At 44.7% G+C, this 26,875-nt stretch overlaps 1 protein-coding gene across 1 annotated transcript in view; it reads left to right on the forward strand.

The window, feature by feature from the left end:
- Positions 1 to 25,638, forward strand: part of TMTC1 (transmembrane O-mannosyltransferase targeting cadherins 1) — a 150,728-nt gene extending 125,090 nt beyond the window's left edge. The window contains exons 13-20 of the mRNA XM_086755234.1: positions 8,299 to 8,407; positions 13,510 to 13,612; positions 16,620 to 16,755; positions 17,476 to 17,620; positions 17,749 to 17,886; positions 18,278 to 18,400; positions 19,497 to 19,574; positions 20,315 to 25,638. Coding sequence (XP_086611360.1) covers positions 8,299 to 8,407; positions 13,510 to 13,612; positions 16,620 to 16,755; positions 17,476 to 17,620; positions 17,749 to 17,886; positions 18,278 to 18,400; positions 19,497 to 19,574; positions 20,315 to 20,455 — 973 coding nt within the window. The 3' untranslated portion in view covers positions 20,456 to 25,638. The remainder of the gene's footprint in view (positions 1 to 8,298; positions 8,408 to 13,509; positions 13,613 to 16,619; positions 16,756 to 17,475; positions 17,621 to 17,748; positions 17,887 to 18,277; positions 18,401 to 19,496; positions 19,575 to 20,314) is intronic.
- Positions 25,639 to 26,875: the final 1,237 nt, after the last annotated feature.

Below are 26,875 nucleotides of genomic sequence, written 5' to 3' on the forward strand. Positions count from 1 at the left end.
AATAAATAACACAGATCCAACAAATCCCTCTCTGCAAATTCCCACTTCTTCTCATTAGCTGTGTGGAAGGTTGGTGCATAGCTTAAGTATAAGCACCTAATTCTGAGATGCTCAGAGCAGCGGAAAGTTCATCCCATTGCAGAGATGATGGGTCTGGATTTGAGGGGAAAGCTGCTTTGCATCCCTATATTGTTACTCTGCCGAGCAAGAAAACAAATTAATCGGCTCATGATTTTGCTCATTGTTATTTAGAGTGTTAGCCTTTAGCAAGAAGAATAGTAGACAATTATAATCATGCAAATTAATTTGACTAACTGAAGACTGAACTTAGATCTACACGAGAAGCTTTGCCAGTATGATAAGGTCTGCTAGGAGTGCAATTAAAAAAAAGTAAAATGTCTCTAGTCTTGCATTATTATTTTTCACCAGAAGAAAAAAACAACCCTTTTTTTTTTTTTTTGTGAGAATAGCATGTTATTTGCTGACAACTGCATAAACTACAGCAGTAAAAGTACATTTTTGCTAATACAAACTGCACCTATTTTGCTGGTAATAGGTGTCTGGTAAATCTTTTACAGCAGATCGAGCTTTAGTGTTCGAATGGTTATAAAGTGGCACTATCTCAGAAAAACATGCTTGATCTCTCTAGTTCTGAAATGTTACTTTGAGTGTGAGTTTATGTGACAGATATTAAGTGGATTGCTGAAGTTCTGCCTGGTCCGTTTGGTAGTGGAAAAGCTACCAAAAAAATATTGCGAGTAAACTTGATGGTTTGGGGTTAGCATGTGGCAGCTGAGTCATTCTTAAATAGAAAGTAGGTGAGTGCTTTACTGGAAATATTCACAAGAAAGGAAAATGGTGAAGATAGTCTTATTACAAGAGAAATGGAAGGTCTTTGTATTATTCATCAGATTTGGTTGATTGAAATTAATCTTAGGTGGCAATGCTGTTTAAAAATACATTTTGTCCTTTTAATCCATCATGTTTGCCTTAGTTACTATTCTCTGTGATTTTTTTTTTTTTTAAATATAAAATACTAACACATAAAGACGTAAGCCAGAAGCAGCACGAGGACATCCCATGTGAATAACACTTAAATCTGGCCCGTTGATGGGCTCGTATGACCCAGCAGATGCGTAGAAACTGGATTTGTTGCACTGGAGAAGCACAAAGGAGGCATGTGGGAGAATCTCTTAGAACTGCTGTTTTTTGTGCAATATGTCATGTTTTTCCTAATGTGATAGTTAAGATATTGTGTGTCCTGTTGGATTGTATGTGCTTTACATCCTTCTGTGATGCCATATATTGCAATACGTTAAATGTGTGCGATGCTTGTGCTAAACTCATTAAAAGAAAGCACTCAGGTTCCACCTGCCCTTTTCCTATGCCCATTTACTCCCATCTTCTAAACTGTTTCTAGGCTTCCAAAACAACCCATTGCATCTGGACACACCAATAATATTATCATGGAAACCAGGTGTCCTCATCTCCCTATTCAGCTTTAAAAAACCTGCTCAAAACCAGGTAGAGTTCATGGTGGAGGGATTAGCACATATGTAAAACAGACACTGTGTGGGCAGATCCTAGATGAGTGTCTCCCCTAAAACACTAGCCCAAACCCTTTTGCCAGGACCTTTCCTGGATCATCCACCAACTTTGCAGAGATCATCAGCCATGCTAGAGCATGAGGATACTTGTGAGAAGACCAGATCGGAACGAGGTAGAGATTTCAAGCTCCTCCTTCCTACACCTTTGTCTTTTTTTGTGTTTTCTACTTGAGTCTCCAAATTGTCCTTTTATATGTATGTATATAGGGCAACCAGTGTTCTGCAGACAGTAAAGGCTGGTATAATCTGGGTAATAAATGAAAATCTGCAGAATATTACAGGCAGATATTACTTTCTGTCTGTGCTATGAGACATTATGAACAACAGATTGATTTTTAAATGTATGGCAGAGAGAGGATAAATGGTCAAGACATAAAAGCATTTTCTGTCCCCTCTACAGAGGCTTCAATGTGTGGTGCAGATCAGGAAGACCCAGATCTGCAGCACTTAAGGCAGATCCAGTAACAGCAATACTGGTACTGGGACAAAACCGAGACCATCTGGCATGGCGAATTCCCAGTTGAATTCTGCTGAGTTCCCTATACCCAACCCTGCTCATAGTGTGGAAATTTGGTGGTGGATATTAGATTTCATCTCCTCTTGAGTGCTGAGAAAGGGGAACTCTGGAATTTTGGAAGGATGGATGTGCTATTCCCATGTGGAAATCTGCCTCTCGTTATTCCCTATAAATAGGTTCTCTATTCAAGCATCCATTGCTTGTGATTTAAGCTTGGATAAAAATCTGTTTTGAGGACCATAGCATGGAATTTTGAGGGTTTTTTTTTTCTACGGAAGTCCTAGATATAAAAGGGTGTTTCCGTTTTCTGTTTGCACATAATGAAGACAGCTATGTGCCAGAAGATGAATGTTTTCAGGAAGCATTGCAGAGTAATGGCTGAATAAGCCTTTGGTTTTGTTTACATATCCTAAAATAAAGTTGTATGTTATCATTTTCTTGCCTAATATAAATATTGGAGAGTAGATAATTAAACAATGCTGACAGATTTTTTAGTTAAAATAGGCCCAGAAGATGACCTACCTAAAACTGAGAAATCTCTTTCTCTGCTTTTGTGGTCCGTGATCAGTGACACAGAGCAGCCTGATGCTACTTTCTTGTGTTTTGTTTTGAAGTTTTCCATTATATAAATATTTAACTCCTCTATATAGATTCAGTTTTGTTGAGATAAAGCTTGAAAAACTGAGATAAATATGTATCATTCAGAATACCCCACAGATTTATAGACTGTGGGGTATTCTGTAAAGAGACAAGAAATAAAATATTATGAACACGTGAAGTAAATATTTTTCTCGGCTTTCTATTGCAGGAAGAATGGGAGAGAAATTCTTATTTGCTTTACTGTATCTGTACCTAAAGCACTCCAATATTCAGTACACCATCTCTTATGAAGAAAAGTCTCATAACTCTTAGGTGCTTTGAGGGTGTTATGGCTGCATTTTCAAGGGGAAAGTGAACCAATGTCCACTGAAATCTTGACTTTACTCAGAGAACTGATTCTCTTCTGAATGCAGAGTAACACACAAGGTGTCCTGTGCGTTTGTGGCCGTGATTCAGTTCAAGTTTAGCAAACGCCTCTAATCAGAAGAAAGAGGACTGTCTGTCCTCTCTGATACAGGCTTCTGGGTATGTATGTTTGTGAATGTGCTGACATAGGCTTGTGTAACTGTCTGAAAATGCTGAAAAACATCAGATGGACACTACGTGTATTGAGATTGAAACACTCCTCCGTCCCATTCAAAGAAGCACACTGCGCGATAACACTTTGTGATACTGTATCTGACTTTCTGGATGGTCTCTGGTTAGGGTACTCTGTGTTGCATGAAGTGTTGAAGTTATACATCAGCATCACATACACATTTTATCCTGTTTATAGAAAAAAATTAACTCTGGCAGTGTCAAGTTTACAACAGACTCAAAGAATAATGTAGGTTGGAATGAATCTCTGGACATCATTTGGTCAAGTCCACTGCTCAAAGCAGGTCTAATTGAGTCAGGTTGCTCAGGGCAGTTCCCAGCCAGATCTTGAACACCTCCAAGGACAGAGATACCACAGTCCCTCTGGGCAACCTGTTCAAGTGTTTGACCACTCTCATGGCGAAAAATATTTCTCCTTGTATCTAATCAGAATTTCCTGTGTTCCTACTTATGTCCACTGCCTCTCATCCTTTACCATGCAGCTCTGAGAAGAGTCTGGCTCTGGCTTCCCTGTAGTCTCCAACCAGGTGGCTGCGGACAGCAGCGAAGTCACCCACGGCTGCAGGCTGCGCAGACACTGCTCATTCAGCCTCTCCTTATGTGACGCGTCCTCCAGCCCTGACCTTCTTAGTGGCCTTCTGTCGAGCTTTGTCCAGTATGTCCATGCGTTTCCAGTGCAAGACATTGCACTGAGGAGCCAAACTGGACAGACATTGCTCCAGATGTGGTCTCGCAAGTATCACATAAAGGGGAAGGATCACTTCTCTGGACCCACTGTTGGCCTTCTTTGCCATGTAGGGTACATTGCTGGCCCACAGTCAACCTGTTGTCCACCAGAACCCCAAGGCCTTTTCTGCAGAGCTGCTTTCCAGATGGTCGTTGCCCAGCCTGTGTTTGTGCACAGAGTTATCCCATTCCAGACACAGGACTTTGCATTTGCTTTTGTTGAACTTCACGAGTTCAGGTCCTGTCAGACCTCGTCCCTCTGAAAAGCAGCTCTGCCTTGCAGTGTATTGCCTGCACCCCTGTTTTTGTGTCATCCACACAGGACAGATGAATGGCAAAGGAGTGCATCTAAATTATCTGAATAATTTTAACCCAGGGAGTCAGAACAGGCTTAGAGGCTTCCTTTCAGCCAGGCAGAGTTAGACACTGCAAGCTCCCCTTGGATTATGGTGTGAAACAGAGATGAGAGGTTCAGAACAGTTGTGGAGCACTTGTTGAGTTCTGTGTTTCTGGCTTTAATGCAGTCAAACTAACTTCACAAAATTAAACAAATATTGAAAGTTAAAAAGTCCTCTGATCCCTAGGTTACTCTTTTCTGTTGCAAATTAAATCTGCTCCAGTACTAACAGCCGACACGCAGCCCTGTGCATGGCCAGACTTCTGTGGCGTGGTTTAAGCTGATGGTTCTCCAACTGCAAGGCACTTGCAAAAATACGCAAGAGATGCTACTAGTGGAAAGAGCTGTTCCCTGCTCTTGGCTCGAATGGGCTGATCGTAGAGGGGAGGCTGGAGGCTCAAGTGGAAGAAGGAATCGGGAAAGGGCATTGTAAAGCAAGGTAATTTGGGGAAAAATTGGATTAAATGATCATAGACTTCTCATGTCAGTTGAATTTGTTCCCCTCTCTGTCATAGCAAAGGTGTACGTTACCTAGCTTTTCCTGCTCCAGATCCCCAGTTTATGGTAAATTAGTGTATTGGACTGTTCTTCCAAAGCTCTGTGCTCTCCCAAATTGCATGAGATTTATATAAGCGATGGCCTCGATCCTGCAAAGCATTGGCCTTGATCCAGGAAAGCACTTCAGCCAGTAATTAATTTTCAACTTGCATATATAAAAGTTAAGTACGCGTTTAAGTGCTTGGCCAGAGTGCTTGGTATCTTGCAGGCCTGAGCCCTCTGAGAAACTACTGGATCTGCTTTTGTTAATAGAATTCAGTCTGTCACATAAAAAATGCCATAATCTTTCCCTCTTTACCCCAGCTTTCAGGAGACAAACATTGTTCTTGGATCAAACAGAAAAAAAAAAGAAAGACCATTTTGAAGAAAAGAGTGATTAAGAGGGCTGCCCCATGTTCAGAGTGTGTGCTTGTGGTTAATAGGAACTTTTACTGCTGCTGAGTGGATCACTTAATCCTTTTATTTCTGTAGCTGGCATTTCCTACATTTTTTTTTTCCAAACATCAATACCTTTATAAAGCAGTCATCTGTTCTTGATTTATAAAAATGTGTCTTGAGAGTCCAGCCAAGGGATCCAAAAGTTTTATAAATTGACAAGCTAGCTAGGCTTTAATTAGTGTAGGAGAAAAATGGTCCTTTATTTGTTTTTGCTTCATTCGTGTAATTTATATAGAACACCACTGGAAGAAGAAAAAGGCTAGCACAACTGGTTTTACTTAGCTTAGTGCACAGGCAAAATATTCTTCCAGTTACACAACTAGAAAGGGAAAAAATCTGCAAAGCCACATATATTATCAGCTGAAATTTGCACCTTATAAACAAGATCTGGTTACTCGACCATGTCACTCAGATGAAATCTAAGGCCAAAGCAGCAAGGTGTTCACATATTTTCTGTGTCCCAGAGCCCTTTGTTTCTTTTTGTAAGCCCTGCTATTCATACTCTTTGTACACTCAACACAAGGAAAATGTTGTTCCAGTCCAGCTAAACACCCTTAGGTGTTTGTTCAGGAAACCTTCTCATTTTTCTAAGGAAAGAAATACAGAGCGATACTGGATAAATTGTAGCTGAAATAAATAAACATTCTTAGATTTTTGTTTAGGAAAACTTTTCTGTTTTCCATGGCAATAAATGCAGAGCAATGGTGGAAAAAAAAACTTGAGCTCATCAGAATAGCCATCTCAACTATCTCCTCATAATCCGTAGGATCTGAAGAACAGACTCCTCTAGGCTAATGATCGACTTGCTAAGGAATTATTTAGAGATCCCAGGCAGATTTAACTAAGCAGTATTTTAATTTCAAAGTATTAATTAAACCAAGTCATTAGTGGACATATAACAGCACTCATTGTCTAGGAACATGCTTTTTTTTTTAAATGCAAATGTTTTGGCATCTCCAACCTGCTGATGCGAGGGTGTCGTGGTTTTGTTTAGTAGGGGGGGGGCCTAAGGTGGCAGCTTCTGTAGGAAACTGCTAGAAGTCGCTCCCCTTTGTTCAGGGGACTTGGCCAGGCCTAGGGCGGACCCACTGCTGGCCAAGGCCGAGCCGATTGGTAGCAGAATGTCTCGTGATAACGCCTCTGCGATAACGTATTTAAGAATGGGAAAACAGAAAAAAAAAGAGAGAGGAGAGAAGATGTGAAGAAGCTGAGCGGGGGCAGAGGCGCAGAGGGGGAGGCGCAGGCCTCATGGGCCTTGCAGGCCTCACCCTCTGGCCTCTCGCCAGGCAGCCGATTGGGCCCGACTCGGTCCAGCCCAGCTGCAAGAAGTGGAGAGGAGATGAGAAGTGAATAGGATGTAAAAAAAGATCCTGAGAGACATCTACCAGCCTGTTGTGAGGAACGGCTGCAGACGCCAAGGTCAGTTCAGAAGGAGGGGGAGGAGTAATGCGGCTCCTGGCCAAGATTCCCCTGCAGCCTGTGGTGACGACCATGGTGGAGCAGGTTGTCCCCCTGCAGCCCATGGAGGTCCACGGAGGGGCAGAGATCCACTTGGAGCCCGTGAAGGACCCCATACCGGGGGAGGTGGATGCCTGAAGGCAGCTGTGGCCCGTGGAGGGCCCGCTGGGACAGCTGTTCTGGAGAGACTGCACCCGTGGAAGAGATGACCCACGCCGGAGCAGTTTCATGAAGGACTGTGGCCCGTGGAAGGGACCCCACAATGGAGCAGGGGAGGAATGTGAGGAGTTCTTCCCCCGACCATGAAGCAGCGGCGTAAAACAACATATGATGAACTGACTGCAACCCCCATTCCCTCTTCCCCTCTGTGCAGCTCGGAGGGGGGAAGGTACTAGAGATAATGTTAAGCTTGGGAAGAGGGAGGGGTGGAGGGAGGTTATCTTGTTCTCTGTCTCATTATCCTGCTGTTTGTAGTAATAAATGAATAGTTTTCCCCAAGTCGAGTCTGTTTTGCCCGTGACGGTAACTTTAAGGATTTCTCCCTGTCCTTATCTCAAACCTTGAGCCGTTTTTCCTTATATTTTCTCTCCCTATTCTCTTGGAAGGTGGTGGGAGTGAGAGAGAGACTGCGTAGTCTGGTCCGATCGGGGCTGAACTACGACAGAGGGTTGCTGGCAAATGTCCTGTTCCCAGGTCACTTGGTGCCTCAGTGACATGACTGGGGTCACACCTCAAGAACTTGACTGCAAACCCAGCGTTACCCTGACAGCATCCCTTCCTGTAGGGCACGTGACTTCCCAATGACATCGCTAGGAGGGTCTTGCGCAGTACTTCATGCCTGAGGACACTTTTGCTGACTTGTCCTTCCTTTACCTGTAACTCCTGATGGGATGAATGGGGCAGAATTTGATGTATTTTCCATAAAGAGAAATACTGAGAGGAGATCTACAGTAGGACTGGAGAAGTTTAGGAAATCTAGTGATTATGACTCAACAGGCAGAGCACGTGACCTGTACTGATTGCCTCATAGCCAAAATAACATACTTTTTGCTCTTCCGTGTGTGGGGTTGATGAATGCACTGTTTTGGGGGTTTGCCTTCACTGGGATCATTGTGTAATGCCCAGTATGACAGTCACAAGAATAGCAGACCAAATGGCAGGTTCATTAAAGCCGGTGTCCTTCCAACTTCTGAGAATAATGTATGGAAACAGCAGTGGACTGAGGAGATGCTGGGTACGCCCAACACAGAGACAAGGCGCAAGGAAATAATTTAGTCTTTGTTGAAAAGGTCAAGCCGGGGACTGTCACATCTCTTTAAAGTAGTTAAATCAGTAGGATGACCTAAACATGCGCTTACAGGAACTTCTCTTTCTTTTTTCGTCTCCTTCCTTGGCTGCAGGTCCCAAGGGAAGAAGGAAGAAGCTGTAATCTTACTGCGGGACTCCATTAAGTACGGCCCAGAGTTCGCAGATGCTTACTCAAGCCTGGCGTCGCTGCTAGCTGAACAGGTAACAGACATCGCTCAAGCTCTTGTGCCTTGCATGGGTGTGGATCTACTGCTGTCGCAGTCGCAACACCTCCTGTGCGTCGCAGTGCTTGGGAGCACCCTTGCCTCGCACACAAGTGGTGTCAGGCCTGGGTTCGTGGCTGTCTGCAGAGAGCTCTCGGGCTGCTTTAGCGATGACTTCTTCAGGATAGGAGGCAACTCATTTGCAGTGAGTAATTACACCCACATGATGTGGCTCTGAATTACATCACTGTGGAAGCTGTGAGTAAATATCCTCTCTGCAGCTCCCCACATCTATGGCGAAGTCTTAATCAATCTCACCTTGAATGTTGTGACAGCAGAATAGGCGAGTGCTTCCCCCTCAGACGCATACGCCTATGTAGATAACCTTGAGATTTCATAATAAATTACTTCAAAGCTAGGAAATGTCAGAAACCAGGTGACCTTTACAGCCTGAATTCTGCCCCTTGCATGCACACATTGGGATACAGCCCTTACTTACCGTGGCAGATGATCACGTAGAGGGAATGGGAGGGCTCGCTAGCTTTATGTTGCTCTTAATGAGCAGCTGTTTGATATTTTATTTAACCTCATTGTTCAATATGTGCCCCCAGACCTTATTCACTGCGCCTGGCGCAGGCTGCACGCTGGAGGCAGGATTACTAATTTCCTCTTAGGCTTGTTCCCCATGCTTATTACTTGGGCTTGCCCTACTCTGTGTAGTTAGGTCATTTATTTGTCCCTGTGAGGTGAAGTATTGTCCCCATGGAGGAAAAGGGAAACTGAGGCACAAAATGCTTGCGTTCAGAAGAAGCTATGAGGTGTGGGTGCCCATGTCGATACCACTAAGCTGTGCTTTCCTCCACACCTGCAGCAGCAGCAGAGGGATGCTGTGCTTCGGGTGTTGCTCCCACGGACTGCAGCCACAACCAGTGGCCCCAGTCTGGGGCTACAGGGGTGGGTGACGAGGTCTTCATAACTGCAAAGCTCTGGCACACCTCTGCAAACCTTATTTTTTTCTCCCCTCAAGTTTCAGATCTAACTGTTCCATAGCACGGGGTGCTAAAGCTCTCTTAAAAGGTTGCCAAGTGCAAATACAGACAAAGCAAAGGAGTATCATCTTTCACTGTTTTTCCATTAATCTGGTTAGCGAAATCTCTCTGTAAGGGAAGTGGATAAATTTCAGCAAAAATATAAGCACAGGTCTTGTTCTGGTTTAGGCTTTTTTAACGACGTAGGCACTCTGCAAAATTCACCTATGATATATATGGGTTACTGAAAGATGTGCTATTTTATTTTCCCTTTTAAGTGACTTTCAAATATTTGAATATTATCAATATCAGCTGCAGGGTCCTAGAAATATAGTGTATGAACTGAAAGAAGAACCTTACTAAATGGGAACTGTGTTCGGAATAAGCCCATCAATGAAGAGTCTCCTGCAGGTATAGGAAATGAGTCCTCCACAGTAATACCTGGTTTTAATATTAATTGAAATTATTAATTAGAACCATCAATTGTAAGGTCAACAGAGCAATAAAACCATTATAGAGTTCCAAGGCTGCCTGCCCAAAGCAAATGCCATTAGTAAGTCCAGCAATAATTCATGTACTGTTACGTATAGATTGTTCATCCTCTTGTGACTTGAGTAAGTGGTAGGGAAAAAAGATAGTTAGTACAATATCCTCAGACAACAGTGATTCCCTGCAGGCTTTTAACACCTTCTCATGTTCAACCACAGCAGATGACTACCTGGTCGTGTAGCTCCTGCCTTGCACGCTCATCCTAGTGACCACAGTAGGGGATGGCCTACAGATACGTGCTGCAGTCCGTGGCTGTGGGCTGCAGAATCACATCCTAACGCTGTGCACTTCCTGGAGGGGCATGGGCAGAAATTTTGGCATCTTCAGCCCAAAGGATGATGTATGTGCCAGGAGGGAGAAATGGGGCCCCATTTTTCAGTTTGGGGTTTTCCTCTTTGCCCAAGCAAGCATCTAAAATGGCTAAAAGTTACAAACCTGTTTTTCTGTCTGCTTGTAGCCGAGAGTTGGTCTGTCAGCTGTTGGGTATCTGTGATGCCAGGCAGTATGCAGTGGGCTGTATGGACAGTGTCTCTGTGGTTTTTTGGGGAAGGGAGCACAAACTGATTCCCTCTCCATGCAATGTGTGAGAAAGGGACTGAAATGCCATAAGTGGCACATCAAAATAACTTGCATGAGGTGACTGTGCCCATGACAAATTGTTGCTCCTCCAGCTTTAAATGAGTGGAGGTGGCTCAGTGAAGTAGTATGGAGATTGCCTTGGGTCGGTCCCACACCATGTGTTCCCCCCTATCTTAAAGATGACGAATCCAAAAAGGGGCTTATGGGTCCTTTCCTCTCATAGCTGTAAAAAATGCTCCTGAGAGGAATGTCTCATGCGCCAGGAAATTAGGCTGTAACTCAATGTGATTGCCCTTTGCTCTCCTTGATAGTTGACTCTGAAGCCAGAGCTGACGTGGGAAAAAAACCCCACCATGTTGTATAAAATAGTTTGGCTTGCTTGTGCCTTTCATAAATGCTTGCCCTTCTTACTGCTCTTTCTGCTTGATATCGTGACTCAGTCGCAATGTATTGTTGTTTTCTATGACCACCGCAGCAGTGCTAATGAGAAATCAAACATTTTTGTGAGCCGCTTCCACGCCACTCCTGTAGCACTGCTTCCGCAGGATGTAGTCTGATGCACTTGAACAGCATCTTCTTCCCGGCTCTTGCAGTGTCATCATCTATCTCATGCTACTTGATGGCTGTTTTCAGGCTCTAGTTTCTGGGTTCAAGTGGTGTGTGTGTGTGTGTGTGTGTGCAGTAATATCAGCCTACACTAAGGAAAAGAAGCTTTTTAACCCACTTAGCTGCAGAGGAGAGCCTACTTAGGCATAACCGGCCTGAAAAACTGAGCCATAAAAAACCAGACTTAAAAACCCTGGAGTTCAACTGAGAGGTCCTCACATGCATAATTTTTTTAATATAATAAAAATCTCATACATTTTTTAAGCCAATCTTCTGAATTTTGTGAGCTTGATGAATGTTTCATGAAGGACTGGGAGTGGCATTATTAAGTGTTAATGAGAATCAAGCCTTGATGAACTTACAGCATTTCTCCCAAGAAGAGGAGAGGCTGTGAGGCAGAAAGCTCTGGCAAAAAATGCTGGGCCCACCCTTCACATTTTCTGACTGCACTTAATGCAAACACTTTGTTAGAGAAATCATCCCAAACTCTGCACTGAGCCTCAGGCCTGTGGGCGCAGGATGTTAGGTGCCAAAAATGCAATCCAACCATGATAAAAACGCTAAAAGTGCTCAATATCTGTGAGTATGAATGTTTTGATGTGGGACACTGTTAATCCAGTTTAACGGAAAATAAATTAGTACAGAAATCTTTGAGAATATGCTTCTTAATGTCTCAGTGACAGAGATGCTTTCTCAAAAAATTGCTCTTCATTTTAGTCAATTCTGACAATTGCTTCACTTTTCCTGACCTCGCAGGATATTGATGTCAAATTCACATAAATATATCCAATATGTCCAAACTTAAGCACTTCTAAAAAAAAATGTGTTTCTGTGCTTTATCACGCACTGTCTTTTCTGCTGTCTGACCTTTATCATGTAAATGTGAAAGCATTTAACCATGGCAAACTGTGTGCTTTCATCAAGTCATGCTCTTCCACTGCGATTAATTCCAGCTCTCCAGTTCTGAAATAGGAGGTGTGATAGGAGTCCACACATTTATGCAACTACAGAGCAACAGATGTCATCAGGTATAGCCTTTAAATCCAGAGAAAGCCCCGGAGGCTCTGGAATTTACAGGGCTTGAGGAGAGGAGAGTCCATGGCTGGGAATGAACTGACCTCTTATTTCAACATGGATTCAGCTCCCAAGCAGGAGGTTTGCCTTGGTGGCCTTCCTCAGCAGAGACCCAGACGGCTGATTTCCCTTGGGAGCATCGTCAGGAGGCTGTGGAGTTTGTTGCCGTAGGGCTGTGCTGCTCCACAGAAGGGGAAGAATTGAAAGAAGGGTCTTTGGTGCTGGAAACTTTCCTGACAGCCCTCTGCATGATGCTCGTCTCTGCTGTGCACAGCCTCCTTCGATAAATATACCCAACAGCAAGGCTCTGGGGTTAGAAGGGGAGGAAGACCTAGATAGTCTGTGCTAGAGAGCATGCAGGCAGTGGGCAGGTGCTGGATGGATGGAAATGGAAACCTTATTAAGTTGCTATTTGATCCAAACGAGGCACCTTATTAGCATTTCAGGACCAGGCTGCCCATAGCACAGGCCAGACAGACCCCAGCCAGTGGAACACTTTCCATAGGCAGAGTGTTCCCAAAGAAAAGATCTGTGTTTTCCAGAAATGCTCAGCACCAGCAAACCTCTGTGAAATCTATGCAAAATGTAGGGGCTCTGCATCCAGGAATCAGCGCGGTGGCACATCTCATCAGTCCCAGTGAACTACATCTCACACGTTGACAATGTTTCGTTTTAATCTGAATCTGTCAGATTTTCCCTGCTCTTTCATTGCCCCCCATCCTCCTCCAGCTTCCCTCATCCCTCTGCACAAGTTCCCCATCCTCTAGCTGTCACATACGCCAAGCTTTTGTTCTTTGTATTTTCCCCGCTGCTTAGGGAACGAACAGCAGAGCTCCAGAAGGGAAAAGTTAGCCAGCGAGATGCTCATTAAACAAATAAATTTAAAATACATGAGCTCTCAGATGACAGATATTTCCCAACGCAACCCCTGTTGCTTTGTGTTTCCCGGCTGGGTGCATGCCCAGCTGAGGGTCGCTGATGTTGCACAGGAGCCACCTTTTCCAGCTGTTATTTTTGTTTCACAGGTAGCTCCCATTGCAAATGTATGGGGGAAAGCTGTCTGAATTGCCCTGGGGTACAGATGGCCAGATGGCAGCTATATTGCATCCATGCCATGGGGTACAATTTTGACATCCTAGAAGGTGGGATGGGCTGGTGCCCCAAGCTCCCCGTGCAGTGAGGGAGTTGTCACAAAATGCAGGTGTGTTGCAAATGGTGCTGACAGCCTTTCTGCCACAGCTAAGAAATCTCCGTCTCTTTTAAGGAACGGCTTAAGGAAGCAGAGGAGGTCTATAAGGCTGGCATAGAGAATTGTCCAGAGAGCTCTGATCTGCATAACAACTATGGGGTTTTCTTGGTTGATACCGGTAAGTGAGAAGGAGGAAGGGATTTTCCCTCTCTGCCTTATTTGCTTTGATTTGTTTTATTCAGTGGTACACATATAAAAGGGTGTCAGAAGCTTCCAAAGTAATAGATGTGCCTCCACTGTAGCTTGGAAATAAATATCCCTGTGCTGCTGAGATGGCACAGTGTACTGAAATTTGTAATCAATGCAGGCACTATGCGGCAGTGGCATTCAGCCCAGCTGTTTCCTTCAGTGTTTCTCACCATCTCGCACAGGCAGTTGTCCCCTTCAATTTCAGCTGGGCAGCACCCTGACAAATACTGCTGTTTCTCCAGGAAAGTATGGCCAAATCCCAGGCACACAAGTGGATCATTATGATCTCTGGAGTACTTGCAGCTCTACTTCGTGACAAAGCAGCTCTTTGACTGTAAAGGTTGAGTGCTGCCGCTGTAAAAACAAACAGGGCTTTTAAACCACAATCAGCTATGAAAACAAAACCTAAGATACTACGGGGTGAGTTGATTTCTCAGGAGCTCCATAATGACATCCAAAGCCTTTCTTTTCTGGGCTCCTGGTTCCCATCCAACTTCCCCAGACTCAGGCAGTTCCTGGCATCCACATAACAACGTAACAACAACAGAAAAAGATGCCACTGTAATTGCTGCCTTTTATTGACAGCTCTATAAGCAAGGCCAAGTTTGACAAATGACTAGTGGAAACCAAATGACTGTCTCACTCCAGTCCCTCCAGGACAGAGCTGAGACTCAGTGATGAAATATTTTAGGCTTAAAGTGTGTGGTTGCTACCCATTCTGCCCCTTTCACACTGCGTGGTGCTTGGGAAGAGAGGACAATGGTGTCCATCAGTCTGCAGCTGGCTGTCATACCTCTGAGCTGACGCTCAGCCATGGCTCTTCTGTAATACCAGTGTGAAATAAATAATGAATCCAAAATGAGTATTTGTAATCAGAAAAGGCATTACGGTGTTAGCAACAGAGGTTGAGGTTCTGAATTTGTGCCCTGGCAAAATTCAAGCTTGCAAATAATAAAAATTCCTCAGTAATTGCATTCTGACGTTTTACTCGTCTTTGCTTCCCAACCCAGATAAACTGCCCTTCAAAAATTGTGATTCAAACACAGTGCAGTGCTCTTCCTATTTTTTTTTTGCAGTTGTGTACTCTGCCAAAGTCAAAACCAACTTTTCCTGGTTTACTCCTACACTTCCCTACACAAACAACAGGGGAAAAACCCACTGACTTTTGATACTTCAGGCATGATGTGTAAATAACCCTCCTGGAGACAAGACGAGGTGTGAAGGCAGTGAGTGGTAGCGAGCCCATCACAGGCTGTGCTCTTCCCCAGCGGGCACAGGGAGATGCTGTGAAGAACCACTCCAATTAACTTGCAGGATTTTGTGCAACAAGCCTCCAGCAAGTGTCACCTCTGAGGAGCCATAACTCTAGACAGCTCTGCAGCGGTCATAGATGCTCAGCATGTCTCCCTTAACGATGCGCATTCTCCCTGTGTGTTGAGCAGGGGAGGCACTGACTGACTTCTGGACTGCGGTGCATGCCTAGCTGCTTCCCAGGATGTTTTGTAGATATCATTTTCAAAAACATCTGTTTGCTCAGTGGTGGGAGAAGACCGAGGCTGCTGTTGAATGTTTTGGAAAAGTCCTACCCTGAAAAATATGTTGTTGTCCTTGGATGAATCTTAAGTGCTTCTAAATCTCCCTACAGAGATCTCTCCTCTCTCGTATAAAGGAGATGCCAAGAAGCATTGATGTTACTTTTATGTTGCATAGATAGTCTCAAGAAAACCAAACTAGATCTGAAAAGTTACGAAAACAAAATTCCCACGGCAGCATATGTTCAATGCCCTAACACGCACTGGCTGTTTTCAAGTTCTGCTTTCCAGTTAGAAATGGAATTAAATACACTGTGAAGTGATTTGGCTTAAAAAATACCGATACTCAAAAGCTTTGTTGATGGACAAAGCTCCATAAGTATTGGTTTTCATCAGGAGATTATCTGGTCTAGAATGTGCAAACCAATTAAATGAGCACTGGCGTTAAAAATTCAATATTAGCATTGCTGAAATGCTGGAACTTTATACTCTGCCCCATTAATTTATTTAGTAGTAGTCAGCAGGCCCCGCCTGAGGAAAGCACTGCAAGATCCTTCTTGAGGAAAGCCATTATTTAGCTAAATGAAAATACATTGTTAGAACTTTAGGCTTTTGGGCTAGTAGTCTGACACCTTTCTTTTTGCACGCACAGTCTTGTATTTTGTTGTGGTGCTTGGTGGTGTCATGGACTGCGAGACCTTGCACCAGTAGACGCTTTCATGCAGCGAAGCAGTGCCACCCAATGGCTCCTCTGCAATACAGAGGTGGTGGCTGCGTGCTCCAAAAGAGGCCCCTGGACACCTCTGGTCTGGGATTTATTGCCCCACGGTGGGAATTAGCTGGTCACTGGCAGATAATGCCTGTTGAGCAATGCACAGAGACTGAGCAGAGCCAATGCAGCTGAGGTGGAGGGAAGAGTCTCTGTTTGGAAAGAGCTGAAACGATTTGCAGCTCTGGTGAGGTTGTGGGGAATAATGGGTGGCTTGTTCTCTGTGTCTCCATTGCTGATCTCTCCAGTGGGCCACGGTGGAAGGATGCTTTCCCAAGAGGACATGTGCCCCAGCACCCTTTCTGGGTGAGCTCTGTCCTTAGCACAGGGGATGCATCCCTCCTCGCAGCATGATAGGACAACGCGTTTAGTCAGCAGTCTTCTGGTGACTGTACCCTCTACTTACCCACCCCTAGAAAAATCTATTTCTCAGGATTGTCTCTGGATACTGGAGCTTCAATCTTAATTTGGACAGCAATTTTTTAATCTCTAGAAAGGCTGAGGCAGGATTTCTTTCTCAAAATGGTTCCCATGCACAGAGCAATAGCTGAAAGAAAACCCAGAGCGTTATGGCATGCTGAATTCACGACAGGATTTTTCTGAGGCACCAGTTTAACAGTTGTTCTTCTCTCCAGGGGCTCCTGAGCGAGCTGTGTCCCACTACAGGCAGGCCATCCACCTGAGCCCCACTCACCATGTGGCCATGGTGAACCTGGGCAGGCTTCACCGCTCCCTGGGGCAGAACAAAGAGGCTGAAGTGTGGTACAAGCGGTAAGAATTTGGGATGGGAGACAGAGGTTTCCCTTCTCCCTCTGTACAGATTGTCTCTTCTGAAGAGCCTCTGATACATGAATCTGTCAATGCATGTTTGAGTTTCCTCCCCTTCCTTCTCCATCTTTTTGAAATCAAATTTACCTTTGCTTATTTGCCTATTTTTCGTAAGTGCTTGTGCAGGCAGCACACACTCAGGCAGTGCTGACTTCCCTGGAGCTTTCCCAAGCCCCCAGGATGGAAACACTCCTGGTTTTGGCTCTAACTATAAAGTCAGAGTTTTCTTGGTGGCATGAGCAGGTTGTTAGCACGACTCCTACACTGCTTGAAGCTGCACAGCCCAGCACCATCAGGCACTCTGGCCCTTCCCAGCAACATGCCAGCAGTATGCAGCAGAGTGGACTGGGTTGGGCTTTTTTTGCCTTCTTTTTGGCATCCAGATTTGTGCTCACACTCCCCAGGTTCTGCCGTTGTCAGCCATCCCCACCCCTGCTGCATGCTCGTATGCACTTTGGAGGTGGCCCTTTCCCCTTCTCAGGTGGCCGGAAGGATCACTGCTGTGGGCACGCTCATCCCTCCCTGGAACCTTAAACTTGTGCTTCTCAGGGTGGGATGAGCAGGGTGCAGAGCTTCACTGCTCCATCCCAGCGCAAGCCACACCTCGCTTTTCTGCTTTGATCCCCACACCACCTGGAGGCATCTCTTTTTCCCAAATTCCAGGGCACTGAAGGTATCCCGGAAGGCTGAAATCCTGTCCCCGCTGGGGGCTCTGTATTACAACACGGGGCGGTATGAAGAAGCGTTGCAGGTTTACAGAGAAGCAGCATCACTGCAGCCTTCGAACAAAGAGATCCGACTGGCGCTGGTGAGTGTGGGATGAGCTCGGCCAGGGCAGGGCCACGACAGTGGAGCACCAGCCACTGGGCGCAGCTTTGTGTATTAAGGAGGGCTGAGCTTTTTAAGATCATAACCCTTTATAATATGACTCCGTAGGCTCAGGTTTTAGCAATGATGGGGCGGACGAAGGAGGCTGAAAAGATGACAAACCATATACTCAATGAGGATGCAGAGTGTCTGGAGTGCTTCCGCCTTCTGTCAGCCATCTACAGCAAGCAGGAGCACTATGCCAAGGTACTGTGGTCATGGGGTACTCTTGTCCCAAGAGCTCACACGCAGAGCTCAGGTTGAATTTTACACTCCATCTCTCCAGAGACATGTCACATGCCTTAGTGCACATCCAGTAGATTTACTTTTTTCACTAAAACCTTCTGTTTATCTAAGTACTGGGACTGAAGCAAAGCAGTGTAGTTTTCTTAACACTTACCGCTCCTGCTGCTGTCAGACCCAGTGCCCATCAGCCACAGGCATCTAAAAAACTCATTTCTACGTGTGTTAACAGTGTGGGAGAAACAAGGGAAGGAGGAAGATGACTCTTATGCTGGGAGGCCCTAGTGGTGAGGAGAGCATGAGGAGCAGAAGGGCACAGAATACAGTAACACAATGTCATCTTGCTTTTTCCCAGGCACTTGAGGCTATAGAAAAAGCTCTTCATCTAAAACCAAAGGATCCAAAAGTCATATCAGAGCTCTTTTTCACTAAAGGAAACCAGCTAAGAGAACAGAATCTCCTTGACAAGGCTTTCGAGGTATGACTGCTCTGAGCCCTACAGATAGTTTTGTAGCTTAAAAGATAGAGTTAGCTCATTGTATCTAATGCTCCCTGCTGCACGCACCCTGGCTATTGGCTTTGGGAGCTCAGCAGTTCACCACTGCTACAGCTAAGCTATGGGGCAGCTAGCTTTGCGAGGCTGAGTTGCAACTTTTTTCCTCATTCCTGTGTGGAAATACAGCTCCCTGCTCTGGGAGGTTAAGTACAGAGTCGTGGTGGGATTATGGAGGTGCCTAGGCCTTTTCTCGTTGACCAGAACCTTGGTCCATCCAGCCCCAGCCCCTCTTGCTGGTGATGGCCAACTCCGGGTGGCTCAGCTGGAAGCTTGGGGACCTGTGAGAGCCCATCACATTGTTATATCTCACCTCATTACCTAATAGCTGAGAAATTGGCTTATCCTGTGGAGCAGGAGGCTTGATAGCTCAGAAATTATGTTAGGGTTAAATAATAACACAGAATATTGTTTTTATGACAGTTCTGAATATTCTTAACATCCCTAGAGATGTTTAATCCTGAATTGGATCCTTTCCCATTGTGACATGATAGAAATGGTGCTATTTGAGAGTCCAGAAGGTTCTTGTTGCTTCTTCTCCCACATATAGTGGCAGAAGCAATGACGAAGGATAGCACTGCCCTTAGATCCTTGTGAAACCTCCGCACAGGTGGCTGTACCATGGTCTGCTGCCAGCTCCAAATTAAAGCCTTGCAGATAAGGAGTATTGCAGCCCACACGTGGCTTGTGGGTGGCAGGCACCTGCCCAGGGAAATGACCCTGATGTGCAGGAGACCCCAGTGGTGCTGGGTGGCAGGGAGAAGGTCGCAGGGGTTGGTGTGGCTCCTTGTGTGGTGCCATGGGCAGGAAGACATGTGAGATGAGCTCAGCAGTAAAGCAATATGTCACCTCTGCTGTAAAGAAACTGAAATTCAGCTTGTGCATTGTATATGAGAAGAATTCAAAATTATATTTTAAATGGATTCAGAGGAAGAAGAAATTTAGTTTCTCTCTGCCCTTCAGCAGTGTTTTTGTTTGAAGACTCAGACTCTTAACCTAAAAATGTTTCGTATTTATGTAGAGCTATAAACGGGCTGTGGAGCTCAACCCAGACCAAGCGCAGGCCTGGATGAATATGGGAGGCATTGAGCACATCAAGGTATGACAATTTTATTTTTCCATAAGCTGTCAACTGCAGAGACTCAGGGAAGAAAGTTAGATTTGTTTCACACTACCAAGAGCTGCATGCTTGTGAACAGTTGAGTGTCCTTAACATTTTATCCAAAAGGAGGAAAGTCTGTCCACGCCAACTAGAATTTCCCAGCCAGGCTGCATGGGAATACGTATCCTGTAATGCAAATCCCACATTTGTAAGAGGGTAGGCTGCAAGGAGCAGTCTGCCCATCTCTTAAGTTTTCCTGCTTCAGTTGTTGACCTACCTTAGAAAAATGTCACCGTGAGTTGACTTTTAAGGCTCCTCTCTGCCTAATTAATTTAATAAAGATGTCTAATACAGAATACTAGCATGAAATTATGGAAATAGACAGCCCGCCCTGTGGTTGCTTATCTTTTTGAATACTTCAGCATATCATTATGATTTGGGTCTTAAGGAGTCACATTGTGTGATATCCGCAAGCTATCATATCACTGAATAAAATTAACTCTTCTGGTACAACGTAACAGAAAAATATAAATCTACTTCTTGCCATGTGTGCCTGATCAAATTTAGACTAACGACACTCAGTGATCCATTTCATAGTGAAGAACTATTCCCGGTTCCTAACAATATTAAGTTTTATAAACTCTTTTTCCTTTATGTTATGGTTTTCACCATTCCCAAGGAATGAACTTTCTGTGTCAAGGAATGCGAATGAGGTCTGTCACTCATTTTCTTTGTAGGGGAGCTACGTCACTGCCCGTGGCTACTATGAGAAAGCCTTACAGCTGGTTCCAAACAGCAAGTTGCTGAAGGAGAATCTGGCCAAACTGGATCGCTTGGAGAAGCGGTTTCAGGAAGTCCAGGAGAAAGACCAAACATAGCATTCAGTCACCAGTGGAAGGAAACTCCTGCCCCTTAGAGAAGAGTATGGTGGAAGCCTATTGCTCAAAGTGATGCTGAAGGAACTTTGATGGGACTGAGAATCACGGAAGGCAAATTTTGAATGCATGCTTATGTTTGACCAAAGTTGCAGGAGGCGCTCGGCTCCTGTGGGACATGCTGGAGAATGAATGAAAACCTTCCTTTAATCAAGATTTATGTTTAGGCTGAACCCATTTTAATCACACCGGGAGTGTGGGTGGGACACATACTTCAGTATCTTGGTGATCACTGGGAAAACCATGGAGACAAAGCACTCATCCATTGCAGCGAGGGTGAAGTAGCACCTCCTGTTACTCAACGTAGGCTCATCTCATCCACGTAAAGTACCACTGATGGGCTTCATTGCAAGTGCTGCCAGGTCTTTCTGAGCCAGGAAAGATGGTCACAATGGTCACATAAAAAGGTTTCAAGCGGTTAATGCTAAGGAAATGGTGGCCCCTTTTACAGCTCTAAATGTAACTTGGAAATTATTCTAAAGAAAGGGAAAACAGTGTCTGAATATCACCCTAGAAGGATGATTCTACAAGTAGGACAAATTATCCTTTCAGGGAACACCTCAGCTGAATGTTTTATTCATAAGATGACAGTAATTTTGTAATAATTGAGGTTCATGATGTCAGTATTGTCAAATATCTTATGGCTTTACCCTTTGCCCTCTCCCTCCAGGCCAAATAATTCTTATTCTGAAAAAAACTGGAAGCATCCAAAGGCAACGGGAAGCTCTAAGATTACTTGTCCTCCTGTCCAGTCCCCAGTAAAAAAAAAAAAAAAACCAACCAATCTGATCAATATAGGAGGTAATGTATAGCCACAGAGAGATTAGGGAAGATTTCGTAGGCCAGAAGGGTACTAAGGAGGCTTTTTTTTATGGGTGTGCAGGGACAAAGCCCATTTATCATGGTGATAACACTGACAAAACACTTTGTCAAAGTGTTCTCACTCACTCCCCCAGAAGATACAGAAAATGACCTATAGCTGATCAGTCATAAATCTATATTTTTAAATACTGAAGTGGGAAAACAAATTCTCTTTGGAACTGGGGCTTTTATTTTTAAGCTTTATTTATTTAACTTATAATAATCAAATACTTAATATATTTTCTGTTTTATATGAATTGGGCAGTATCCTTCACAGCTGGCTGCATGGCTGGGCATTGTGACTTGTATTGTCTGAAGTTAGAAAAATGCAGGACCGCTGAGGCGTGCTTGAATAACTCCCCCTAAGGATGTTTCTAAAGCACGTGGCTGCAGAGCACATCGGACCAAACTGCCACTGCAGTAACAGCACTTCTGCTGCTTCCACCAGAGTTTGTACCTGTTCACAGAGAGCGCTGGTGGGGTCGTGCTTGGTGCCACTGCCTTTGGGTTTGGACATCAGGGTAGGTCATCAGTTTGTTCCTCTTGCAGCCAGAAACCGCTGAAGTTGTTATATTGCAGCTTGAATGTGGCCAGTCGCTGCAGAAGAGCAGCCCAGGGTTTAGCATTATTAGTAAAGGACAGTTCAGATTAGCTGTGCAATGCCTTGATACACATTTGTCAGGAAAAGCCTGTGTGGCAGTGACCCATGTGGCACCTGGGTTTGGTTGGTGCTGGCCATGGCACCTCAACAAGCTCCAGATTTGCTCATCGTGATGGGACAGCCGTGCACTGGTGGCTCTGCTGGCTTTGTTTAAAAAGCTCAATTTCTGGCTGCTGGTGGTGGTCAAATTACTGACAAATTATTAACATGAGTCCGACTGTGTTTGGAGCTCAGAGAGAGCCCAGACTGGTGCAAATGTCTGCCCTGACAGGGCTTGTGGACCTGCTAGAGCCGTGGCTGTGCACCCACCGAGATGGGTCTGGGCTTGGGAGGTACTGGTCCCTACTGGCCAAGGAGACCAGCCAGTGCCTACAGCTGGGCAGAGGTGGGAGGGAGAGGCCATCAGGGGAAGAAAGTGGTGACACACATTTCTGGGCTCTCCCTTGAAACCAGCTTCCCAAGGGAGCAGCTGGAACCAAAATAAGCTCTTGCTGGTGAATTTTCCCTTCTCTCCCTAGGTCAAGTAGCCTACTTTACTTTCTGGGGCTGAGGGCGGTTTTGAGGGCCTGGGGCTAGGTTGGCAACCTTTGTCTTGTCGTGCAACTTTTACAGCCATGGACTTGCTGACCTGATGTTTTTACGGGTTCCTAGTGCAGGTGCTCCACTGGATGCCATGCATGGAGTAGCTTTGCACAGCCCTGGCATTGCCAGGATGGCCGGGAGGAGATGGGGTCACACCAGTAGAATCCCATGGGGTGGGGAAACCAAAGCTTAAACGGTCTCTGAGAGCAATCGGTTCCCCACTGTGCATTGCGAAGTTGTAGATAGCTCGTTACCGGGGTGTTCAGAGGACCATAAAGCTCTGTCTTTCCCCAAGACAAGCCTGCTTTCGAGGCACCTCCACCAAAGCTTGGTGTACGCAGGCTGGCTGGCTGCCTGAGGTACAGCTGTATGGCAGGGAGTTTGGGGGCTGGCAGAGCGGTGTTTAGTGCAGCCCCCAACAGCGGTGCTGTGCAAAGCCCCCTGCATAGCAGGCATCTGCAGAGTGCTCTGATGGGTAGCCAAAGCATGGAGGATAGGGGTGGGGGGAGATACATCTCATTTGAAAATGTGTATCAGCTATAAACTTCATATTATAAAGATATATTAAATAAATACAATATATTCTGCAAGCCCCACAACAGTGTGGCTTTAAATTGTGGCCAATGAAACATATTTTTTCAAATATAAAAAAAGTTGTATTTTTTATAGCAATGCTTTGTGAGGGGGATATGACTTGGTTTTGTGTTTTTAACTTCAGCTTAAAGCTCAGTTTGTCTTTCCTGAGAGACTTGGTAGAAATAATTGCCTCGTTCTTGTCCTAGAACCCTCCTAAAACCGGTGCATGTGTAAAAGTCTAACATAGCTTTGTGTGCCTCCCTCCCAGATCCTGGAGAAGGATTACCGGTTTTGCAACACTGTCTTACTTGCAGAATAATGTAGAAAGATGAGACCATCCTCCCGGTGAGGGAGGCGGTTTGGTTGGAAAGCGTGCCGTATGTTCATCCACTCGCCTGAATTAGGCAGGTAACATATCCATGGAGTTCAGTCCCAATTGAACTGGATTACGTTTGTATGCCGAAAGGCTGACTTTCCACATTTTGGAGCTGGGTTTATGGTAGTTACGGAGAGAGGAAGGCTTGGTCATGAACCCCGCTTTCCTGAACCAGCACTTTATACCCCATCTATGCAGGATGAAGGTTTGTGAAATGGCAGCGTATTTGGAGAATGACTCAGGCCTGAGCTATCAAAGCAGTTAAACCCTTGTGAAGTTTTGAGCTGACTCTGTCTCGTTGGCATCCATGCTGAAATGCTGTGTTTGTTCAGGACATTAATCTCATGAAAGGTTTATTGCAGGCGAAGAAGAAGAATGGAGTATAATATAAAACGGGTTACCTCCACCAAAATGGAATGCCATTGTGGAAGATAAATAGAGCTACGTACCTTGTGATAAACTGGGTATTACCCTAATTAATCATAGGAAACGTCCTCTTCCTCTAGCGTTGCACAGTTTCTAAAATAATGAGTTATAAATACATTGTTTTCTGCCAGCTCTGGTGCTCTGCATGGTTAGCAGAGATTACAAATTAATAAATGGCTGAAGCTCTGTCTGATGGGGCAGAGTTCGCTCGCTCTCCAAGTTGTGTTGGCTAAACCTCAGTGCTCACCAATATTAAAGAGGAGAATTAACGCAAAGCCAGGACTCTCGTGTACTCGCTGTGCGTTTTAATCCTAAATGAAAAACATAATAACTGTGTTGCTTTTTCCTTTCCCCATGAATAATATTTTCAGCTGATGGATTTTGTTTTATTTTATGGCTTATTTAAAGTCCAGCATTGTTTGTTTCCATTCCTTTTCCATCCTCTGGGATAAATGATACAATGGGGAGCATTTTCTCTCTCTCATAGACTCCTTGGACTAGATTTTCCTACAAATGTGCAGGCAACTTGTTTTGGCCAAACAGTAAGTGAATGCAGCAGTGCAAATGGCCTTCATTCCAGAGATCTCGACAAGGATGGTGGGGGTGTGTGTGTGTGCGCATGGGTGGAAGAATTATAAGTCAAAAAAACCCCAAATAAAGATCCTAACTTTCAGGGGAAGCTGGACACCCCTAAAATTCTCTAAAAACTATGAAAGCTTCTCAACCATTATAGAAACCAGGCCAGATATGGTGTACAAAATTTGGTGAAAGAAGATAATTGTCATTCTAATTTTAATAATTAGGCAATTTGGAATATAGTTGTATGATCTTTTGCCCCACTTGTCCTCCAGCTCAGTGAAACAGTTGGTATATGCTTAAGTCTCCTCAATCTGTTTGTGATTAAGTTGACCAAGTGCTCAATTTCTATCTTTCAGATATGCAATATTGCACAATCTTTGGAAAAAATTAGCCCTTAGAGGGTTTTTTTCCCCCAGCCTTCAGTCTGTTGCAACAGTTTCAAAACGCACTATTTTGCTTTCATGTACATTTAAACCCAACAGCAAAAAAAAAAAAAAAATTGGAGAAAAAGAAAAAAAAAAGTGCTTGGCATTCACTAGTGTTTCAATGTGGCAAAGTTGCTTCAGGTAATCTTGATAACTTTGTGCAAAAGTTCATTGCCATGTTTGTACTGACTTGCTGAAAATTTTTTCTTCTGGAAAATACCCCCAGTGGTATCCTCTGTAAAAGTTACGGCTTCTACAACTGTATTACTGTAGAAATCTCTGCCTGCAGTGGATCTCACGCTGCGTGTTCCTCTTATGTGGGACTTGTTTGCATTGCCTGTTGTTCATATGGTTCTTATTTCTGTATCTATTTTTTTTTAAATCAGTTGTGCATATCTTTAAAAAAAAAAAAAAAACAAAAACAAAGCAAGAAAACAGCCCATGGATTATAAATCTTTAAAAAAACAAATTCACACTTAGCAGCAGCTGGATGTATGTCAGTGGTACAGGAATTTGCAAAGTCTTTGCTTTTTCACTGCGGGATTTATGACAAGATTTCACGTAAAGGAGTTATGCTCAAAGTCTTTGCAAAAGAAAATGTATGTAAATGTCTATTTTATATAAAAAGTAAGAAAAGTAAGTGACGTGTCTGGTTTTGTTCTCTGGGTTATGGGGTCAGTCTGTTCCTTAGGACCAACCCTGAACAAGTTCTTCTGGAGGTGGAAGGGCCAAAGTTTCTTACTCCACTTGGCTTACATTTTACTGCCCAAGGAGTCTCAGTTATTGGTCATGTAGGAGCAACTATGCAGCACATGTTTTTGAGTCTGGCCATATAAAAATACTGGAGCAGGCATTTTTTTTGGAGCCTGAGCATGAGAAAGGATGAGGGCTGGTGCTTACATGGTCTTGATGACTGGACATGTTATATTGACATAAGCTCTTTGTGTCAGGCTTTATACATGTCAGGAATATGTCAAGTCTACAGAACGCAAAGAGAAAACCAGAACAAATTAAGAATAAATTCCTTTTGTTCTAACTCCCTTCCTCCTGGCAGACATTTCCCAGATGCTCCTGTGTGCTCCTAGGGCTTGGGTTCACTCAGAGGGTCATGATGGTGATAAAGACCTCCGCTGAAAATGGACCTGAAAGAGAAACAAAAGCCATGAACACCAGCCATATTGTTTTCTGCCATCTTGGTGTGTGCAAAACCCTTTGTAGCATGAAGGGGAATTGCACGCTCACTTTGAAGTCAGCTCATTCTCCCTGTAGTTCTGGATCCCAGCAGCACAGGGTTTCTTAATGGGACTTGGTACGCAACGGCCCCCTGCCCAGGTCCTCATTTGTACCAATGGAGAAAAAAGATGTACGGCCAGGTTATAGCCTGGACCGTGCCCCGCGGAGCAGCATGCAGGTTTTGTCCTTTCAGCAGAACAAGGAATACAGCGTGGTGGTATTGCCTCCCTCCCTGGCCTGCAGATAGAGTTGGCCTTTGGCACTGTTACTGTCACAGGAGAGGGGCCTTCCCGCTGCCAGCTGGCCAACAGGGCAGGCAGTGGGGTGGCAAGTGGGGACAGGCTGGGCAGCGCTGGCCTCCTCTGGGCCTCTCAGCAGCTCCTTGAGGTGGGCTGGAGACGTCTGCTCTGCTGTGGGCGACGCTGGGGCCTTGTGTGCCTGGAAGCACCGCAGCACTCAGAGAGGGCTCTGCCACTCCTGGCCCAAAAAGAAAAGGCAGCTCCATGCTTTAGTTGCTTTTGCAGCTTGTGGATAGCAGCTCTCCCTGTAAAAAAGGCCAAATAATTTTCATCCTTACTGCAACTACTTAGGCCTCTTCATAAACCCCGTGTATTGCTTCACAGATGAAAAGCTGCTGGAGGTGC

The sequence above is a fragment of the Chlamydotis macqueenii genome, chromosome 1 (genome assembly GCF_036417535.1).
Source record: "Chlamydotis macqueenii isolate bChlMac1 chromosome 1, bChlMac1.mat, whole genome shotgun sequence".
Lineage (NCBI taxonomy): Eukaryota > Metazoa > Chordata > Aves > Otidiformes > Otididae > Chlamydotis > Chlamydotis macqueenii.